Source organism: Hyalella azteca, unplaced genomic scaffold (assembly GCF_000764305.2).
Source record: "Hyalella azteca isolate HAZT.00-mixed unplaced genomic scaffold, Hazt_2.0.2 contig8077, whole genome shotgun sequence".
NCBI classification, from domain to species: Eukaryota; Metazoa; Arthropoda; class Malacostraca; order Amphipoda; family Hyalellidae; genus Hyalella; species Hyalella azteca.
Window position 1 is genome coordinate 132543 of NW_025938181.1, and position 19717 is coordinate 152259.

A 19717-nucleotide genomic window follows, 5' to 3' on the forward strand; every position below is an offset into this window, starting at 1 on the left:
ATATTTTAGTGCATCCTCTAACAATGGTTGGTAATTTAAATAAACGTTTAATTTTAATATGGAAGTCTAGAAATCATAACGTAAAGCGAGTCTGTTTAAATTATTTAATTCAAGCACTGAGTATTTCTTCTATTTTTTATTGTTATTTAATTATTTTTATCAATGACTCGAGAGCAAATGTTGTCTGATGAAATAAAGTAAATAGTGCCATGATTATGACATAAACTGGCCTAAATTGAAAAGGCACTCAAGAGGCCTCTTTGCAAACATTAACATATTGAAACGATTTATCAGTAGCTGATATCAATTAGAAAATTACAATAAAACCACCTAGTCTCGCAGATCAAAAGTAATTGTGAACTGTACTCGCCGGAAATGATTGAACCGTCGGTTGCTAACGATTCTTTCTTCTGCTAGCGACAAGCTTCTGACCTTGGATCAGCACGTACAGAGTAGCATGCAGACTGCTGAGTGGGCAATAATGGTCAAAACAAGGGCCGTATAAATGGCCGTTCAGAGGAAGAGTGGGAAGTTTAGGATCAATCTTTGATTATGCACGCAAATTGAACAACTGAAGCCTGTGCTTTATTACGAAATACGTTTTCTGACAAAGAACACTTCTTCTACAACATTCAATTTTGCTGCCTATTTGAGATAAATGCCTTCAACTGTAAATGTTTTTTTTTTGTAATTCAATAATGTGAGTTCATGATGAGAATCTTTGCAGCGATGCGAGCTTGCTGAGCATAAAACATTTCTTATAAATATTTATTCATACATAAGAAGGCACAAAAAAAGTTGTTTTAACAAACTTTGAAGCTGAGAAGCGATGAAAAGTGGTGAATAATACTGTTATTATTACAGAGCTGGGCAGCGCTACTTTGAAATGTAGCGGCGCTACCGCTACCGCTACATGCTCTAAATGTAGCGGGCGCTATCGCTACCGCTACACCCACTAGATTGTAGCGAGCGCTACCGCTACCGCTACAGTAAAATGTAGCGCCGCTACATTAGCCGCTACAATGGCTAAAATTACTGGAAATCTCTAAATATTTATTTTTCTGCTATTGGGATTTACTCAAAAACATTTAATGATAATAAAACATTTTCAAAACATATCAATGCAACTTTATTGCAATTAACCTAACCGAACTAGTACGGGTTAGATACAGTAAATAAAAGTTACAGTTATTTTTATGTTTTACCTTCCCTACATGGATGTCTACCTCTCAAAAATTATCCACATATTCATATAAAAATCAGTCTTTTATTTGTATATATATATGTGAATTATTTTTGAGATTGGTAGATTAAAGTAAACATCCATGTAGGGAAGGTGAAACACAAAAATAACTGTGTAAAAATAACTGTAAGCAAACTGAAACATGAAAAAATACCTGTAAGTGTTAACTGGTAACAACTTAACAAGTAACAACTAACATTTGACACTAGTAACAGGCTGAGGTTGACAACATTACACCGAAATCTTTCGTACAGTTTTATTCTATAATTAATATTATGTATGCATCATGCTGGTTTTTAAATAATATTTAATACTATTAAGTAAAATCTAAAGGCTTTATCTATAGATGTAGCGGTAGCGCTGTAGCGGCAAAACCTCGTATCGCTACTTAAATGTGTAGCGGGCGCTACCGCTACCGCTACATTGCCTTAAATGTAGCGCCGCTACCGCTACTGAAAATGTAGCGGCCGCTACATGTAGCGCGCTACTGCCCATCTCTGAATAATACATATTATTTCGTGCAGCAGGCTCCATTCTCATCGCGCCATTGTTACCTTTATTGAACGAATGCACGGGCAATGATAATCCTCGTCGCTGGATGTCCGATTTTGCTTTTTCAGGATAATCGGAATCTTCGCGTTGCTCTTATGCTTCAATTTGCCGTTTCTCCGCAACAAACGCGCGAAAGGAAACCAACTCTGTGGTTCTCTTATTTCAATAACATGCTCTGAGCCATAATCACTTTCACTGGGGGCAGAGTGAGTTCTAGAGCTCAACCAAGACGATCTCTGCACCGAGTTGTATTTTGAGTCTTCACAGGACGCCGTATCCCTGCCTGTGTCTTGCTTAGCACGTTCCCCGAAAATAGAATTTTTGATCTTCCTGAATTTGTTGGCTTTCTGTACTTGAGAACTAGGAATGTATGTTTCCGGTTTCTGAGCGCCGTTTGGGCGCGATGGCCTCGCAAGACTAGATGCTTTGACCATCAGGACGATCGCGCTGGGCTCCTCCGGCGTTTTGTAAACGTTCAGGTAATCTGCTCGAGCTTCATCCACTTGCTCAGAATTAGTTGAACTGTGAACTTCAGTGTTGATTCCGAAGAAGACCATCGCATCTTCTCCCACGGAAATGCCACGCACAATTCGCTGGATACAACTCATATTGAAAATTTTCGTGTTCGGTTGCTTGACCTCGGGCACCAGCTATAAGCATAAGTTGGCGAGTGTATTTATTGCAATCATGAGCTTAAATGATCAAATTAGGCTTGAATTGTACCCGAGTTATAATATTATATAAGCTATACAGTTGTCTCCAATCGGGATTTGTCTTCCATTCCACCATCACCAATTTTTGAATGTTACAAGCACAAAAGTCACTTGTTCAAAAACTTGTAGTTAGCGTTTTTAATACCTTCATCTTTAGCATGGCAATAAGAAAGCAAAGGAGAACACATGCCGAAGATTTCAAGTGAAACATATTTCCAGTGTACTAATAATTCATTATATTGAGTGCAATATTAATAGTGATGCGTGTTCACGAGTTTATAGCTGTAGCGGCTACTTTGACCACCGCCGCCCACCGTGAGTTCAACGCGCCGACTGTTGCAGTGAATGCAATCACTGCGGAGTGCGGTGAAGAGACGTACGAGTATAACAAGAACACACGTCATGGCTTGGTACGCTTCTGACGAGCGGATATTGCTTGCTGTTTGTTCGCAGCCTTTAATTTTAGGATTGGCTATTACCAGTTTTACGTAGATACATTTGTAAGCATTGTAGACTTTCTATGCGATCTCGTCTTCCTCAAACGATGAAGCATTAAGGTTAAGTTTTATTTTTGTTAGTCTTTCGCTGTTATGTTTTTCATGTTTGTTTTTCCCGGAATTTATTCGTAGCTCTCTCGTAATATTGCAATTAGTTTTATTACGCATTGCAACTTGAATTTTCATCAAGAAAGTGAGTGAACATGATAGCATATTGATAGTAGTTCCATCATAGTACTACAATCATGCTATTGATAGTAGTAGTATGACTGTATGAATAGTATAATAGTAGTATCAACAACGCTAAGAATCACAATGATAGCCAAGAACCACAATGATAGTTGACCTATGAAATATAAATATCCTTTGCGATAAGGTGACCTTTGTGGACGGCAGATGATCAAAATCAGTGTTGCTATGAGATTGATGTAGAATAATGTGCGTTTTCCGTTGATCGTTACGTTTTAACGTACACAATAAGTCCGATGTCTTCTGAGCTTGCTGCTTTCGATGTTTCCGTACATTAGCCACGTTTTCAGAAATGGGTGTTCTCACTCTAGGCACGAATATATGGGAAGCTCATAGTTTGGCACACATTGCTCATTTTAGCAGACTCGCCCTCTGCAAATTAATATAATCTTCTGTCAACTGGTGCCTACTACGCAAAAAGACCTATATTTTTTATTGTCTAGCTTCTATCCATGAATTTAAGTCAAAGTGGATTCCGCGCTGCTTATATCAAAATTGATGTTTTTTTTTTTTCATTTTAGAATCGAGCGTTCAAGAAAGCATAATCTCGAAGGGTTCATGCGTATTGCATTCGGAGGGAAGTAAAATGTTTTTGATTCCTAATGACACTGTGGCATATTGTTGAATTTAATAATCTTTGACCTACCCGCTAACTAGACGTGTTTTTTTACACTCTCTGATGCCGACATTATTATTTAACAGCAGTTTGCTTTGCGCGAGTGCAGATCTTTGCATCACGAGAGGAAAGGCACATCTCTAACTACTACCTAATAAAATACACAGTGGCGCACCCCAGAGCACAATTCTCAATCATCACAACGACTATGCTTTTCGTCATCGTCAACGACCCAATATTGAGAGTGGCCTGCAAGAGACTTATATTTCATATAGAATCGATGAACCCGAACGATGAAGCCCACATTGACCTGTACAAAACTTAAGCGCGACCTCACTTTTCGGTGGAAGAAAAAATGTATTACTACGAGCAGATATGGAAACGAATCGACTCATAATACATAATTTATTAATTCTGAACTGTGTTCATAGAAACACAAAAAAATGGCGAAAATTGGATTGGCCCGAGCATGGTTGAATTAATATTAATTAATATATTATGTATTAATTCAACCATGGGCTCGTGCTACTGCCCGGTGGAATGGAAGAAAGTAATAGAAAAGAGAGTGAAATTGTGTGGTCTAAGAGTATGGAAGCAAGGAATGGAAAGAAAGGACAGCCTGAGATTGTACAAGATGAAAGAAATGCCAAGGTATGAATATATATATGATGGAAGTAGAGGTGGAGACTTAATGTTCTGTGTGAGAGCAAATGCGTTGGGTGTGAATGCACGGACATACATGTGGAATGATAGAAGAGAAGACATTTGCTTTATGTGTGACAGAGGTGAGAGGGAAACTGTGGAACATCTGATGATGGAGTGTGATGCATATGAGCAGGAGTGACTGGAAATGATGAGAGTGATACTGGATGAGAGGAATGAGGGTGATGGTGTGATGTATGAGCGAACAGGAGATGAATGTATTGCAATGATTGTGGGACTGTCAACTGGGGTAACTGCTGCTATGATTGAGAGTGGAAAACGATTTTTGGAGAGTGCTTGGAGGGTGAGAGAGAGGAGGAGGTTGGCTAGAGTGGAGGCTGGGAGGGTGTAAGAAAAAAAGCAATAATAATAATAAAATTGAAATAACCAAACCATAATAATATCGCAAATAGTCACTCAGGGCCTACGAGGCCCCATAGCTAATATAATTATCAAATACACAGTGCAATAATTGACAAATAGCAATAATAAACCAATGAATTTCCCCTTGAACTTCTCTTCCCCTTGATTACTTCTCAACCTTAACATAAACTTTCACACCTCTTCTAGCCTCTTCTCTTTAATGTTGTTTCCACCTGGCTTGGTCTCCCTTCCTTCTTCTTACTAACAAATGAAAATGTGATGCGTGGCTGATGGCCGTTGCGAAGGCCTGACCCTGAAATTCTTTCTCTCAGAGTCACCACGCCCCAAATCCAAATCCAAATCGGAAGTCCTAAGAAAATCGGGAGCAGGAGCCTGTGCTACCTGGTCAGCGCAAGCCAGCCAGGTAGCACAGCGAAACTGACGCGCAAAGTTCCATGCCGCTCATCCTGTCAAATAAATGCAACTGATTTGAATGTAACGCAACCAATTTAAATATCAGTTCGAAATCGAACCATGAATAGCTCAACCATGGTTCGAATTCGCCGAAAGCGTATGCGGATTCTGGATTCTAATCCGTCGGTGCGCGCAGAACATTCAAAAGCGGTTGCGCCATGTATAATTGACAATCCTTCGTTTAATCGTTTTGAGAGTTGAGAACTTGAGACCCGTCATTGATTCATTGCAATTGAAGTTCAATTTAAATCAAGCAACCGCTGACTTATAAGGAACTCAACAGATTATTTGGTGAGTCGAACCGATGAAAAGTTTTACCTTATCAGCTTATGACGTACCTACGTAATTGCATAGGCTATTCATAATAAATCATCAAATCGTTACTCAGGCCTCAGCAGTCAGCGACTCAACGTTACGGTCGGACTTTAGGTACTAACTTTAAACAAGTCTAATCAAGAAGTCAATATATTTTGTGCTGTTTTTTTAATATAAGTTGCTGACTTGCTGTGTTCAGGTCAGCAATCCCAATAATACGGCAATACCCCGCCCCCAGAGGCCCAGACCCAGTCGGTGAGTCGGCCAGTCCCAGTCTCAGCAGTCTGAGTCTCCCAGATACCTGTAGAGTGTAGCCTGCAGGTGCAGGCTCACAGGCTGCAATGCCCTGCAAGCCTTGGCAGTTGGCACTTGGCTATACACTCTATACTCTATAGTAGTGCCACTGTGGCCTGTGCCAGTGGCAAAGGAAAACATTTTTTTGTTAGTTGTTAGCTTGTTACCCTTCCTCAGACCTCAAGTACATTGTTTAGTCCTATTAGCAAACTATTAAGTAGGTATCTTAGATAGCTAGGCCTAGGTACCAGAAGGACTATGAGAATAGCCATTATAGCCTACATAAGAAATTGATTAGGCTAAAATATTGAGAAGATGAGAAAATTAGAAATTAACTGATTCTAAAAATACCTCTGGTTTGACTATTTGATCACTATTTTGAGCGTATTTACTCAAAATCAGCATTACTTTCTCCAAAATATAGAGCTGAAATAATTTGGATTTTGGCTATTTTGCATGTTAAAAATATTAAAATCAATATTATTTAAAAGTACAAAGTGTATTTACTTAAAATTGGCATTATTCTCTCTAAAATTTTGTGTTAAATAATGTGGGTTTTGACCTATTTTGCATGTTAAAAATATCAAAATATAAATTCTAAATTAAAAATACATAGCGTATTTACTCAAAATTGGCATTATTTTCTGAAAAAATTTAGAGCTAAAATAATGTGGATACTGGATAATAATATACGTTACCAGGCCAGGCTGGGCGGCTGGGCCTGTAGTCCTGTACTGACCTCATGAGTCATGACCTCATCCTTACTCCTTAGTAAATAAGTAACCTAGGCTAAGTAGGCTTTATTCAGAATTTTTTATCATTAAAATTTCAATATACCAATGTCCAGTGAGTGAATGATGGAATGCCAATTGCCAATGGGATGGGTAGGCCCAGTAGGGGCAGCCCTGGCTCTCTAGGCAGGGCATGGGATGCCTGTCAAGACTCGAGTCAAGACATCATCATCATTCAGGCTTTTCAGGGTGATAATGCAATTCTAAAGTTGATACAATAGAAAATAGTATTTTGAGATTTTGAACCAATCAATGCTCCTTTGCAGACTAGTCCATACTCCATAGCATGCTAGAACCACTGCACCAGCCACCAGTGCACCACCTCTCAGGCAGTCAGCCTCTAACAAGACATAACTGCGTAATAAATAATAAAAAACAGTGTTGCCAACAATAACTACAGTTTATCCTATAGGACAAATGATGGAATTTTTAGAATCGGTTCATTTTTAATTTCTGCATCTACTCAAATCTGTCTTAAGACAAGATTTAAATCAATTTCTTATGTATGACCTTACTGGTCCTTTATGAGACTCAAAAATGAACTTGAGAAAGAGTCTAAAAACTCTCTGCTCTGACACTATGGTTTAACTGACAAGAAATTTGAATTATTTTAAATAAAAGAGCTGCCAGAGAGGCAGAACTGGTCCCCTAACTGTTTTGAATGCTACTATGTTGGATTTACTTGGCATTTTCTTAGCTTTTAATTGTTCAAAATTCAGTTAAATCTTTGGAAGTGGATATGTTCCATTTAGAACTGGGTATTTATGTTCCATGCAGTTACTGACAAACTAGCCCTAAGGCAATATCAATTTACCAATTGAATTTATAAATAACTGCGAAGGTGCACCCACCAGCACTATGTACATCTTATGATGAGAAGATCTGTATGATGCATTTGCCTCTAAGTAACTCTCAGCAAGAACTTTTAGAATTATACTAATAAAAAGTGCTCAAAAGAATAAGTTGAGCCAAGCAAAAATTTTTCTGATAAGTATAAACAGGATTATTGTTATGCAATTCTTAGATCATTTAGTTTATATTCATCTCTAACATCTATAAACCCAAAACCATTCAAGAGAATTTTGTTTTCTAATAGTCTTTTCTTCTATTGCCTTATTGCTGTTCATCAAAGATTGGAGATGATAAATGTGACCAATTGGAGTTAGCCAAATGTCTGGAAGTTTAAAGGTACTGGTTGTGACATTTTTCTTGAGTTGTGCTGAAGGCAGCAAACTATTATCTACCATTTTTTTCAGAAGGTACATGCTCATCTTTAATATTTTATTGCATTTTCAATGTAGGTGCTGCCATGCCTTCGTTGAAGGGACCGAGTAGTGGCATGACAAGCAGCCGCCGCCGCTCTTCTTCTCGAATTGGCTCTCAGTCAAAACAACAGCCCTGCCCAGACTCAGAAGACATCTTTGCAGCAACTCCTCTGGAAACAGTAACCAGCCAATACTCTTCTATCAGGAACAAGTCCAAAAATAATCAATCGTTGCAGCCAGATAATGTGCTGAGAGAAGACTCAATATTTTGTAAATATGTCTCTGAGGCAGGAATGATCTTGCATACTGATGATTCTCCTAACATTCTTTGTAAGTCAATTGTTTGATACAAAATTACCAATCCAATATATCCCATTTGATTTACTGATTAAAATGAGTCATTTTAACTGTGTGACATTATGTGCTCTATTCTTCTTAGCCAGTGTTGTGTATTAGTAGCAAGTCAATAATAGATTAGATTTCCTAGAATAAGATGAAAATTGCTGTGCAGTTCAATAGTTGAAAAACTTGACTCCAACAATTGAGCTGAAAATGTAACTACAAATTTATTTGTATTCTCTTTTTAGCCTGTGACCATGTGAAGTTCAAGCAAAGCATCAACAAGAAATTCAACTCCAATTTGTCTTTTCTTACAACATTCAAACAAAATATGCCCATAAATTCTGTAGAGCTGGATGAGTTTTTGAGTGGCTTGGAAATGTACCTCAATAAGCCTCATCGTTTGAAGTGGTCTTTGCTATACACTGAAACTGCACCTGATTGTGACGTTGCTGGCAAGGGCAATCAAGACTCTCTTGTTCGACTGCTCCTTAACGTGGATGTGCTTCAACCTAAGCTTGTCACCCTGCTTACTGACACTCTCTTGAGCCTGGCTTATGAGCAGTGAGTGTCGATCTGAGACAACTGAAGATGCACTTTGAATATACCAGTTCATATTAAAAAAAAATTACTATTAACATTTCTCTGAAGATTTCATTTTGTTTTTATTTATGATGAAATATAATAAACATAAAAGTGCTTATATTGTTGACAATGTCTTTCTTGCCATAATTATATTTAGAAAAGTTGTGGTTCTGGGTTTATGTTTAGAAGATCCAGCATGCAATTGCTTTTATTGCAGGAGTGATGCTGGTGACAGCAGCCTTCCTTCTCTTGTACTGGGCAACCTCCGCTGGCTTGACCACATCGTTGAGCCTGAGAGCCTCTCTGATGCTATCATCTTGGTCCTGTTGGCTGCCACTGAACAGGTTGCAATATTATTTTCTTGGGTTTAGATAGGAATCTCACATGAAAGATAATGTTCTAATTTGTCAGCACCATTATATTTAGTAGGTTTGACAATTAATTATGCCACACTCTTCATATATGAAATACTTGAGCTTAATTGAGATAAATGATTTTACTAATGCTGTCTAAGTTTTTTAATTGAGCAATTCAACTTGTTCCGAAATTCACATTATTTAAATATATATCACCTTATCTTTGATCCAGAAAGCCAATGATAAATTTGATGTACCAGATTAGTTCAATTTTTGTTTATTCATTGCTAAAAATTATGTATGAATGATTTACTCAATGAATCATTCCAGGTGCAACGAGAAATAATCAGCTTTATTCCTAACATCATCACTGACGAGTTCCACGAGAGGGTGGCTGATGCGTTCACGTGAGTACGCTAGTAGGAATGAGAACGCGTTGGTGCCATTACTGCTGGCTGCTTGAATCTTGCTATGTGTATAACCTGTATTGAGATCTAGTACCTATGCTAAGATACAGTAAAATGCCAACAATAAATAATGCCAATCTTTATTAAGAACTATCGCAGTGACCCGCCTCGCGCTCGTGTTAAAAGATACTGAGAGTTAAGTACGTTCTCTTCACACTATAATCAATCTTTATTGATGTCAGACATTCGTTGTTCTTACTATCACATGACTTGTTGCAAAGGCACTCATAGGAATCGCGTACAAAATCCGTTAACTTTAAAAGTAATTTTTTTCTATTATCTACACAATCATAAGGTGTTATTCAAATAAATTAAATGAGCTTTGAAGGTTCATCTTTGCTTGCGGTAGAGGCGATCTTTCCTCCTGAGGGCTGACTTAGATTGCTTGCTTTCTGTTGCTCTAGAGGACGCTCGCGGCGCAGCTGCAGCCCTTGCCACTGCTTGGTCTGTGTGGTACACCTGGCGATGAAGGGGGCTCTTTTTTATCTTCTTATACATTGCTAATTCAAATTCAAGTTGATTTATGTATCAGTTAACTCTTATACACGACTAACATCTGTCCTTCGATCGTAAGAATTGTAGTTATTAACATATATGAATTCTGCTACTCATTCTTCATGCTTATATCATTGTCATTTTCGTGCTGATGAGATAGATAAAGAATAATTCTCTGGAATTTTATGTGTAATTGAAATATTTTAATTGGTTATCTGAATATTAAAAGTGACGGGAAAAATGTTCAATTTCTAGCTAATTTCGCAAAGCATTAATCCCATTCATCACTATTGAAGCACCGATACCTTCAAATACGAATAAACTTATATACTTTTTTATTCAAGCTGTAGCTATGTTCTTTGATGATTTTCACAGTAGATCAATAACATGGCAATTACCGACTTCATTTATCGAACTGAATTATCCATTGTATGATATCTGTAGATGGAGCAAACCCTAGTCAATGCTTTTAGTAATAAAGTACGTACGGCACTCACCTTGAGAATAGCTCTCTTGAACTGCCACGCCTGGTGGGGGACGCTGGGCTCCAGCTTGAGCACCAACAAAGCCGTCTCTGGAACTGCCACTTCTGTGAGGTCCACCAATTCCTGTTCTGATGTCCCCTCTTTTATTGATTGTCTTCTTGGCATGCTGAGGGATGCGTTACTCTCGTGTGAAAATATTTCTGTTCTATTAAACTGATGAGTTGCTAGATGTTCCCTTGACCCTCGAGTTATTGGTGAATCATGGACCGTTGATCCAATTAATTCACCTGTCGTTGTTGTATGATCTTTTTCTTCGTTAATGTGATTTTGTGAGCTCGTCTTCAAAGCAACATCCTCAAGGGGGCTCTTATACCGAGCTTGGTCGATGAATATAGATGAAGCGGAATGAGTTCTATTGTGTGTGTGCGACCCACTTCGGTCTCTCGTATCCACGATTCGTTGAGCTGCAAAAAAGCTGTCCATATTTTCATTACCTATATTGAGCCTTGTAGCTGACATTGTTCTTTTTGCATTTGCGAGCGGACTCGTGTCTATGTGGTCAGAAGAATTGTTTAGATTTCTTCGTGGAGAGTCCAGCACAGATGTGCCTTGGTGTGCTGATTGTAAAAATTTTGATTCTAGCCCTGAGAAGCTTTTCGGCTGCCGCTGTTCAGTGTTCATATCGTTATTAGTTTCAACGCGGCAATATTTACCATTGGATGGCACATGTGCTTGAGTAGGACCTCTGTGATATGTTGGCGTATTGTCTTGTTCACGCTGTTTGCTTTGGTACGAAGTGTCTTTTTTTCTGTCCGTTTCGAAATTCTTGAAGAGTTTCAGGGGTGAACGAATGAGATTGGAGAGACTGCCATTGATTTTGTTTTTAGATTTGCTCGAGATTCTAGAAGTTAATCTTTCGTTGTGTCTAACTTTACTCCTGAGATCAACGTTCCCGTTATTTCCATAATGGTTATGACGAATTTCTTCTTCCTGTATTTTTTCTGTTGTGCTGTCTCCGCCATTTTCACTAGTTGAAAATTTAACTCCATTCATCTTTGATGAGTTTGAATATGGCTTGGGCTGATATTGGCTCGAGTGTTGTTCAGGAATTTGCATGTCCGGGGGATCGTCGGGAAGAATTTTATGGGTTAAAGATTTTCTAAACTCGGGATCACTCGTAGCTTCCCTCATGTTGTGGTCTTGCATCTCTGTGCGCGGGGAACATCTGCGCACGTCGCTGTCGGATTTACTGTTGTAATATCGATCCTGTTTCATATCACAGTTTCCTGACCACCGATATTCTTCATGCTCTTGTTTGAAATCTGCAGCTTGAGATGTTTGTATTTTGTTCGCTAAATTGTCCCCATCCTCCTTTGATTTATCCTCTAACGTTGCTTTGGTGTGCGGCCTCTTGAATACACGAGGCAACTCGTGAAGTAGTTCGGTTATATCGATGTTGATGAATGCCTCCTGCTTCTGCCAAGAGATGTAAGCTTGTATTATTTCATAATATCTTTTTACTAATGCATATCTTAACATGTTATTTTGATTCAGCATACGCCAAACTTACTGTATTACTCAATAACTCACCTTAATTACACCGTCGTCGCTGTCTGACTCGTACTCGCTACTGACGGACCATTTTTCGGCGGACTCGTGAAAACTCAAATCGACGAGCTTCCTCCTCTCGGTCACCATTTCCGTTTTATTGAACATCGGAGCTGTAGAGATCAAACTTTCCCTTGGAGGCCCGTGGGAAATTCTAATTTTGTTTTCTTTCTCCTCCGAAACGTTTTTGTTTCGATCAACTGATGAATTTCGAGACGAAAGCGCATTGGGAAATGTCATAGCGCTCGGCTTTGCGTCTACAGGCTCTTCGCAGCCACTAGCCGTGGTCGAGTGCCGGTGTCCAGATTTGTGGCCTTCGTTGGTATATTGCACTGCTAATGCAACCCGTTTTTCATTCATTTTATTACAGATGAGGTTAAAATTTGGCCCTAATATTGGCTTGAATCCAGACCCTAGACTGTTGCGCTTTACTTTTCTCACCCGTGGTTTTTCCCTTACGCTCTCACGGGCGTCGGAATTGTCGGAATAAAGACTCGAGTCCAAAGGATCATCGATAAATTTGTCGGCATCTTCATCCTCTGTTTCGTAATCGCTGCTTCCTTCTTGGCTGGCGCGTGACGCAGAATTGGAGATTTCTTCTTGGACGCCATGGCGATGAGCTGCCTCACGATAGACCATGGATGCCGCTGCTCCCCTGAGTTTGGTGGAACTGCGGTGCTGGTCCGCGGCTTGCTGCGCTCTCGCTGGCGACAGTTTGGACGAACCCCGTCTGTGAGATTTTCGTTTTGACGGATTGATTTTATAGCTTGGTGTTTTTCTGGTGTTGATACTACACTTATTTTTGGATTTGGCTGGGCTGAATCTATGTGTCCTAGCGCCCGGTCCTGTTTTGAATAGGTCTGTTGTCAGATGGCTTGGATCTGCAAAGGGTTCGGAAAAATAATGCGCGGTCGCGGATTTTGTGTTTTTTTGAAATAAGGTTATATATACATAAATTCACGAATTATCAAAATTGCGATACATTCGATTTGCGTCAAAATTATAAAGTTTTAGTGTTCTATTTAATGTAGAATTGATTATTATTATCTTTATTACCTTATTTGTTACCCTAGTTGTTCTAATAATTTAATATTATCCTTCAAGTATTTATTACTTGATGAAGCCTTGACCGCGTTCTTTTCGTCGCCCAACGTTAACGTACCACGCAGATTTACTGTACTAAGAATGTTCGTTATTTATAATTGAGTTATCCATAAAGTGGAGCGCCTCGAACGTGAGTCATACCCGAGCAATAGGACTCGTTTACTCACCATGGGGCTGAGGCTGCAAGTCATGTATGTCGGTTGTATTGATCCGCGTCAACCAAATCTTGCCCGTGTCGTAAGCTCCTTCGTGCGGCGAGTCTTTGCTATCCTTGTGTAGCTTCCACAGCCCTTCCAACACCAGGCAACACTGCTTGATGGTGTGGAAGTTTTCCACGTAGAATGTGAGGTACGTGCCCATCTGTGGCACAAAAACAGACTCAGGATGGCCGTATGGCCGTAAACTAAAAAAACTGCGCTGCAACTTCTCCACGCGACAAAATTTCTTCTCGCTTCGAATCACCGACATGTGGAACAGCCTCCCCAATGACATCGTTGGCGCTCCAAGTATGAACGCGTTCAAGAACAGACTAGATAAAGCTATGGAAAAATATATGTTCAGATTTGAAATGCCTAGCACCATATCGAACCCGGTGGAAGTCTAGTACATACTTGAAACTATCGTCAGTTATGAAAATATCCGGTCAAATGAAACGATATTAGATCTTCTGTGAACAAGGCACAAAAAAGGAAAAGAATCGGCTACAGGCCACATCAGGCCTACACTTCAGCGCCGAGATCAATATGTTATATGTTATTATTTGTTATGTATGAAAAGTGTTCACCTGTGTGGCTGTGTGGCAGGCAACAACACTCATGAAGCGTGTTTTGTAATGCGTAGTTTATGACAAGAACAGACTCATAGAGCGCGATTAAGAGTACCCATCAGTGGAGCAATCAAGAGTACACTTCAGTGGAGCAATCCAGAGTACACATCAGTGAAGCAAGAACAGACCCTCCTGCCCACTCTCAACCCACCTGCACTGACGTTGAGACCGTTCCAGGACTCTGGACTACATGAACGCTGCTCGTGTGTCCCTTGACTCTCTGCACCTTAGGCCTGTCGAGCTGCACGCTGGCTGCCATACCACCTGTGATAGATATAATACAGTCTACAGTCTCACTTCGGTAACGATATTGATAATACTCAACACTGCCACGCTATGCGCCGGCTAGGAAGCACTTCAGTATTTTACTATCGCACCAAGTGCGATAAGTACATTGCCCCAGTCGATCCGTGATCAACTGATGGCAGTAAAATAGTTCGTTTTAGTTCATATCGGATATTTAAACTAAGCAAATCCATCGCTTGGACATTTGGTCCACTTTTTCCGCCAGTTACTCTACAATAGCTTTTTTGATAATACCCACTGGCCAGAAACACATACACGCGTTCATTCATCAACAACAATAACACCAATTTACTCCTTTTCATTCAATTGATCGTGTAGATTTCGATACGTTTACTTGATCTTGATAATCTTTGTATTTGATCGAATAGATATTAATCATTTGATTATATATAAATGTACATGATCTTATAGAATTTTGGTATACATACCTGAGGTTGCCGGCTATCGTAAAGGAATCCGAGAGCCCTGCTTAGGGCCGTCACGCCCACGGAAGGCTTCATGTGCTGTCCATTGAGCCACAAGATCCGTTGACTTATTGGCGACACCTCGTAATGCTCCATCCCCACGTTCAACCTTGACTATTAATTCTTCCTAGTGACACTTATGCTAGAATTCAGGGAGAATTGTCTTGGTGGTGGGTTAGTTTTTCACATGACGTGGACCAACGATTCAGTTGCACGCTTAATAATTATCTCTCTGAAACGAGAGCGTGGTTATAACAGGGTTTTGCGCTTTTCATCTATTCGCAAAACGTGAAGTATGTTTTAATTAAACGAAAATTGTATGTAAAAATTATATTCGTTCTATGGTCGAGTTCCATTCAAACTGAGGATTGTTTTTGAAGCTTTGTCTTTAATTGCATCTATGGTGGTATTCTCAGATTTTATTTATTTTCAAATCCTGCATAATGAGAGAGGATCTATAGAATTAATTAACAGTCTACAAGTGGCATGATTCAAAATTTCGTGAGTGGCATGAACCAACATTTCGCGAGTGGCATGAATCAACAACATGCCCAGACGTGATCAGAATTCATCTGACCCCTAATCCATGCTATGGAAGCTATTGTGTATTCACTTCGCAAGGCAAAAATTTATCCACAACCTCCAACGAATCCTGATAATTTGAAGCGTTTGTTATCAAATTCTTATTGCGTTATGGAAGGGTATTTGAGAAAGAGTTTTTAAATTTTGTTTAACAATTTAACTGCAGTTAACCTGACTTCCTTCTAAAATAATAGTATCTCTCCGTCGGAAATACATTTATTTTAGTCCGAGTGCTTCATAAGAATTTCAAAGTTGTTTCAGATGCTTTCAGAAAGTTTTATTTCAATTTTATCACTAAGATATATCGCTACTGTTTGACCGGTGGCGATTATAGAGTGACGGCAGAGAGGGAAATATCCCATTAGCAGCACGTGCCGGTGACCACGACAGCTATTGAGTAGTTTGAGGGCCTTGCATTTTTTGTTGCGTTCTGGTGTATGTCACATTCTATTCGAACACTCATAGTCACTTATAATTAATTTGGCGTTTTATCACATTATTTAATATAAATTAACCTGAAGTAATTCTCAGATGTTAGTGTTTATGTTTGCACAAGTGAATTCTAACATTCGGAGCTCCACTGAACATATCTCTCGACTTGGCTCGCTTATCAGTTGACTGGAGGCGCAAACAAACGCACCTCTCCTCACAAAGGTTACTTGGCCACTGAGCGTCCACATTACATCAGGCAATAATACACCTAAGGGAGGAGCGACAGTCTATCGTGTCATGTACGCACATGTGTGTACTTGGTCGCCCATTTGCGGTACGCTACTTTTCTTCCCGAACGTTCCACGTTCAATAGTTCCTTCGAGCAAAATTGTACATATCAAGAAATGATATTCAACATGAAATATTTTATTAATAGTTCGAAACTCTGAGTGTGTACAGCCGAGTACCTAGATTACTTTCATCAGCTGAGTGAGACGGTGTTGCAGAGCGCCACTCAAGCGACCTTGAATGTCTGTGTGTGCGTAGGCACGCTTGCCGCACTATTCGCTCGCCTGTTCGTAGGACAAATTGACTTACTGGTTTGAATAGCTTATTGAGAATCTATCTGTTCTGATTTACGATGTGCCTGCGGCAGCATAGAGCCGTTTAAACTTTGTTGAAGGAATCACCATGTTAAGAAGTAATACTTTTGTAATAAATAAAATTTTTGGTATCAGTAAGCGAATTATATTATGATATTTTGCTCAGTTATTCGCGCGCTTAACGGCGCCGCAAGACATTTCAATCATCTCCTGTATCATGTAGCCGCTCTATAACAAATTTGCATGAATCATCGTAAACTGGTATTTCTTTGTGCGCATTGTCTGAAAGGGAAATATGTTTCAAATAAATATTTTTTGAACGTCCATACTCGCGACGGAGTTCATGTTAATATTAAATGCTAAAAGTAGCTACGTATAGTGACCCAGTGTTACCGTTTACTTCTAGGCACTGAGTTACACGCCGTGGTGGCCCCACACGGCCTAGCGAAGGCAGCCCGAGTGGAATTTCCGGTCGCTGGTATATGCACTTGCGGTAGCAGTTCAGGGGCCGGATTATCAAACTGGAGTATGAAAACGAAAGTATTGCTGTATTCTGCAACACAGCAAAGACAAAAGCTGCTAAATTGGTCGCATTCTTGAAGAATTGCATTGACACATTTTTGTACTAAACGACTTTTTTATTCCGATTCTCGTCGTGTTTTTTTTCCAGAATCGTTATGTTTGTTTTCAATTTATGGCAGATCTTACAACCATTGTTTGCAGTATGCCATCATTTTGCCGTTTATCGAAAATATTCTAATTAAAAGGTAGAATAGCATTAAAAAAATCGTGAAATGTGTTTTTTAGCATTCTAAACAATATTTTGTTTAATGCGTCGTTAATGCAGCATTCTGCCCTTAGTTATTACGTGTATTAATGTCTTGTTAACTCCTCCGAACACCTACATGAGGATACCGCGTGCTGACATGCCCTGTTAACCATCATAACACTTGCACAAAGGCAGATATGTTTTGACGGCTGTATGTACCTATGTCTTAATTTGTTGGCTTTAGGGATAATTTCTCAAGAGCAATCAAAAAGCTTTCCGCTATTATTGCACTGCATATCTAACCCGCGCTAAGTCCCCGTATCGTTATTATATTCAGACCGCAGACATGACACTTGATCTGTTCATATCTCTGCCGCTGCGCATCCTCGCTCGTCGATGGCTTTTACTGCGAAGAGTGCAGTGATAGTGCAAAAACTGCATCGTGATAGACATCAAAGCTTTGATACCGCGACTCGTGCTGTCCCTTAGTTTTTACTAAAAAATAATGCATGCATAAAATTGTGTTTCATTTTTATTTTCTTTAGCACTTGTGACCTGGTCAAAATATCCTTTTTATTTCCTTATGTCAGTTTTATCTTGTTATTTTGTATAGAATTACCAACTAGACATGCAATGGAGTAGTTATCTAAGAAGTTTATATTAGGAAGGTGGAGTGTGCTGGCACACTGCCTAATGGTGCCAGCTGTCTTGGCTAAGCTTGTTGCTTCAGTTATGCTTAAATAATTCAATTGCATGTTGCGTCTTTTTCCACCTGGGCGTCCAAAAGTTACTTAAAACTCTTTGTGATGTATTTTTGTTCTCTTTTCGGTTTGCCATATCCGAAAAAAATGATTTCTAAAGGTTTGTCATTGCCCTTCTATATCCCATTTTATTTTCCACTCCGTACTAGTGCCAAGTATTTAATCGAATTTAGTCTGCTATTGCACATAATTTCATGTCAACGACTCATCAGTGTCATTAAATATATAATGGTGTGATTATCTTCATGCATGATCCAGAATCCCTTGTTTTACGAACGTATTATCAGTCACATTGATTTAACTGTATTGCTTAAGCATGCACGCATCAAATGTCCCAACATATAGACCGTTAATTAGCTCCTTGCATTGCTTTAACATCACACGCACCGCAGTATATATACCGCATGATCCATTCACGCGTGTTTGCCGGAGAGATCATCTCGACTTTGCGCGTCACGTTAATCAGTTAGCTGCAAATTTCAGGTTCAAACGTGACTATAATGAAGAAGTTTTAATATTCAGAATCTAGTCCCAATTTTGACCATCGTAAGTCTCTATCGAAAATTTGACTATCGACTTTTTGACTGCGAGCAAATGTTTTCTGAAACGTCAACTAAGTTATGGGTGCGAATATGTTTGACCTGTGCCAGTCAGAAGAGCGCCTATCACTTGGTAGAGCTTGAACAGATACGCTCCTTATCAGCACAGCGCTCGTCGACGACATGTACCTTAACACTGCCTCTAAAATCTTATCGAGTCTACGCCGAACACTCGCCCACCTGAAAATATTACATACATCTTCTTATGTAATGATTTACATCCACGCATGTTGTAATTTTATTTAAGCATATTAAAGCATTTCATCGCATGTTTCTGAATTAAGAGCCCTGAACTACCTGCTTTGCGTTCAGTTTCAAGACCCTGCATGCGGCTGCCTGATAACAACTGTATTTATCAAGGCCAGCTCTAGCTCTGCTATAAGGTCCCTGGGTTGCGTATAGATGTCGTACGTGTGGCCGGCGATGATGCGGCCACTGTGTACAGGTCACGTGTCACGGCAGTGCAAGATTGAGTTCGAAATTCAGCTGGACTTTTGCTGTGCATGACTGAATTCGCTCGTGAAATCCATTTTTTTAATTTCGCATCTTGTATCAAATGTTTTTCTTCATGATCGTAATCCTAATATTTCAGCGTCTTATTATGAGATAATTTATTATGACCATGTGATGTCTTTTAATTCTCTTAAGACTTTCGTTTCTTTCGCACGATTTGCGTGTTTTTTCACCTCGTTTATCGGATTGCATGACTCATTCCTCCTAGACAGCGATGTGTCGAGCGGAAGGCAAAAAGCGTACATATAAGACCGTATATAGGCACTACATGTCCTCGGAATCATGACGGAATTCCAGAGATCTTGCTGGGTTAATGTGTTGGAGATCAGTTCTTAAATATCTATTTAATG

The 19717-nt window shown here is 39.4% G+C and overlaps 2 protein-coding genes across 3 annotated transcripts in view; one reads left to right on the plus strand and one right to left on the minus strand.

The window, feature by feature from the left end:
* Positions 1 to 5525: 5525 nt before the first annotated feature.
* The window catches only part of LOC108675737 (Fanconi anemia group D2 protein homolog), a 29246-nt gene continuing 15054 nt past the window's right edge, over positions 5526 to 19717 (plus strand). Inside the window, exons 1-5 of one of the 2 annotated variants that reach the window (XM_047881488.1) lie at positions 5526 to 5700; positions 8111 to 8404; positions 8662 to 8977; positions 9216 to 9342; positions 9685 to 9761. In XM_047881488.1, the coding sequence (XP_047737444.1) occupies positions 8119 to 8404; positions 8662 to 8977; positions 9216 to 9342; positions 9685 to 9761 (806 nt within the window). In that variant the 5' untranslated portion in view covers positions 5526 to 5700; positions 8111 to 8118. Of the gene's footprint in view, positions 5701 to 5790; positions 5839 to 8110; positions 8405 to 8661; positions 8978 to 9215; positions 9343 to 9684; positions 9762 to 19717 lie in introns of those variants that run through there. The other variant, XM_047881489.1, reaches the window with a different exon arrangement.
* On the minus strand, positions 9963 to 15523 carry LOC108675735. The gene is made up of 6 exons (XM_018163760.2): positions 15074 to 15523; positions 14491 to 14603; positions 13681 to 13873; positions 12392 to 13290; positions 10814 to 12277; positions 9963 to 10280 (listed from the first exon to the last, which is right to left on the minus strand). The coding sequence occupies exons 2-6, from the start codon at positions 14596 to 14598 to the stop codon at positions 10152 to 10154; spliced, it is 2793 nt and encodes a 930-aa protein (XP_018019249.1). The 5' UTR covers positions 14599 to 14603; positions 15074 to 15523; the 3' UTR covers positions 9963 to 10151.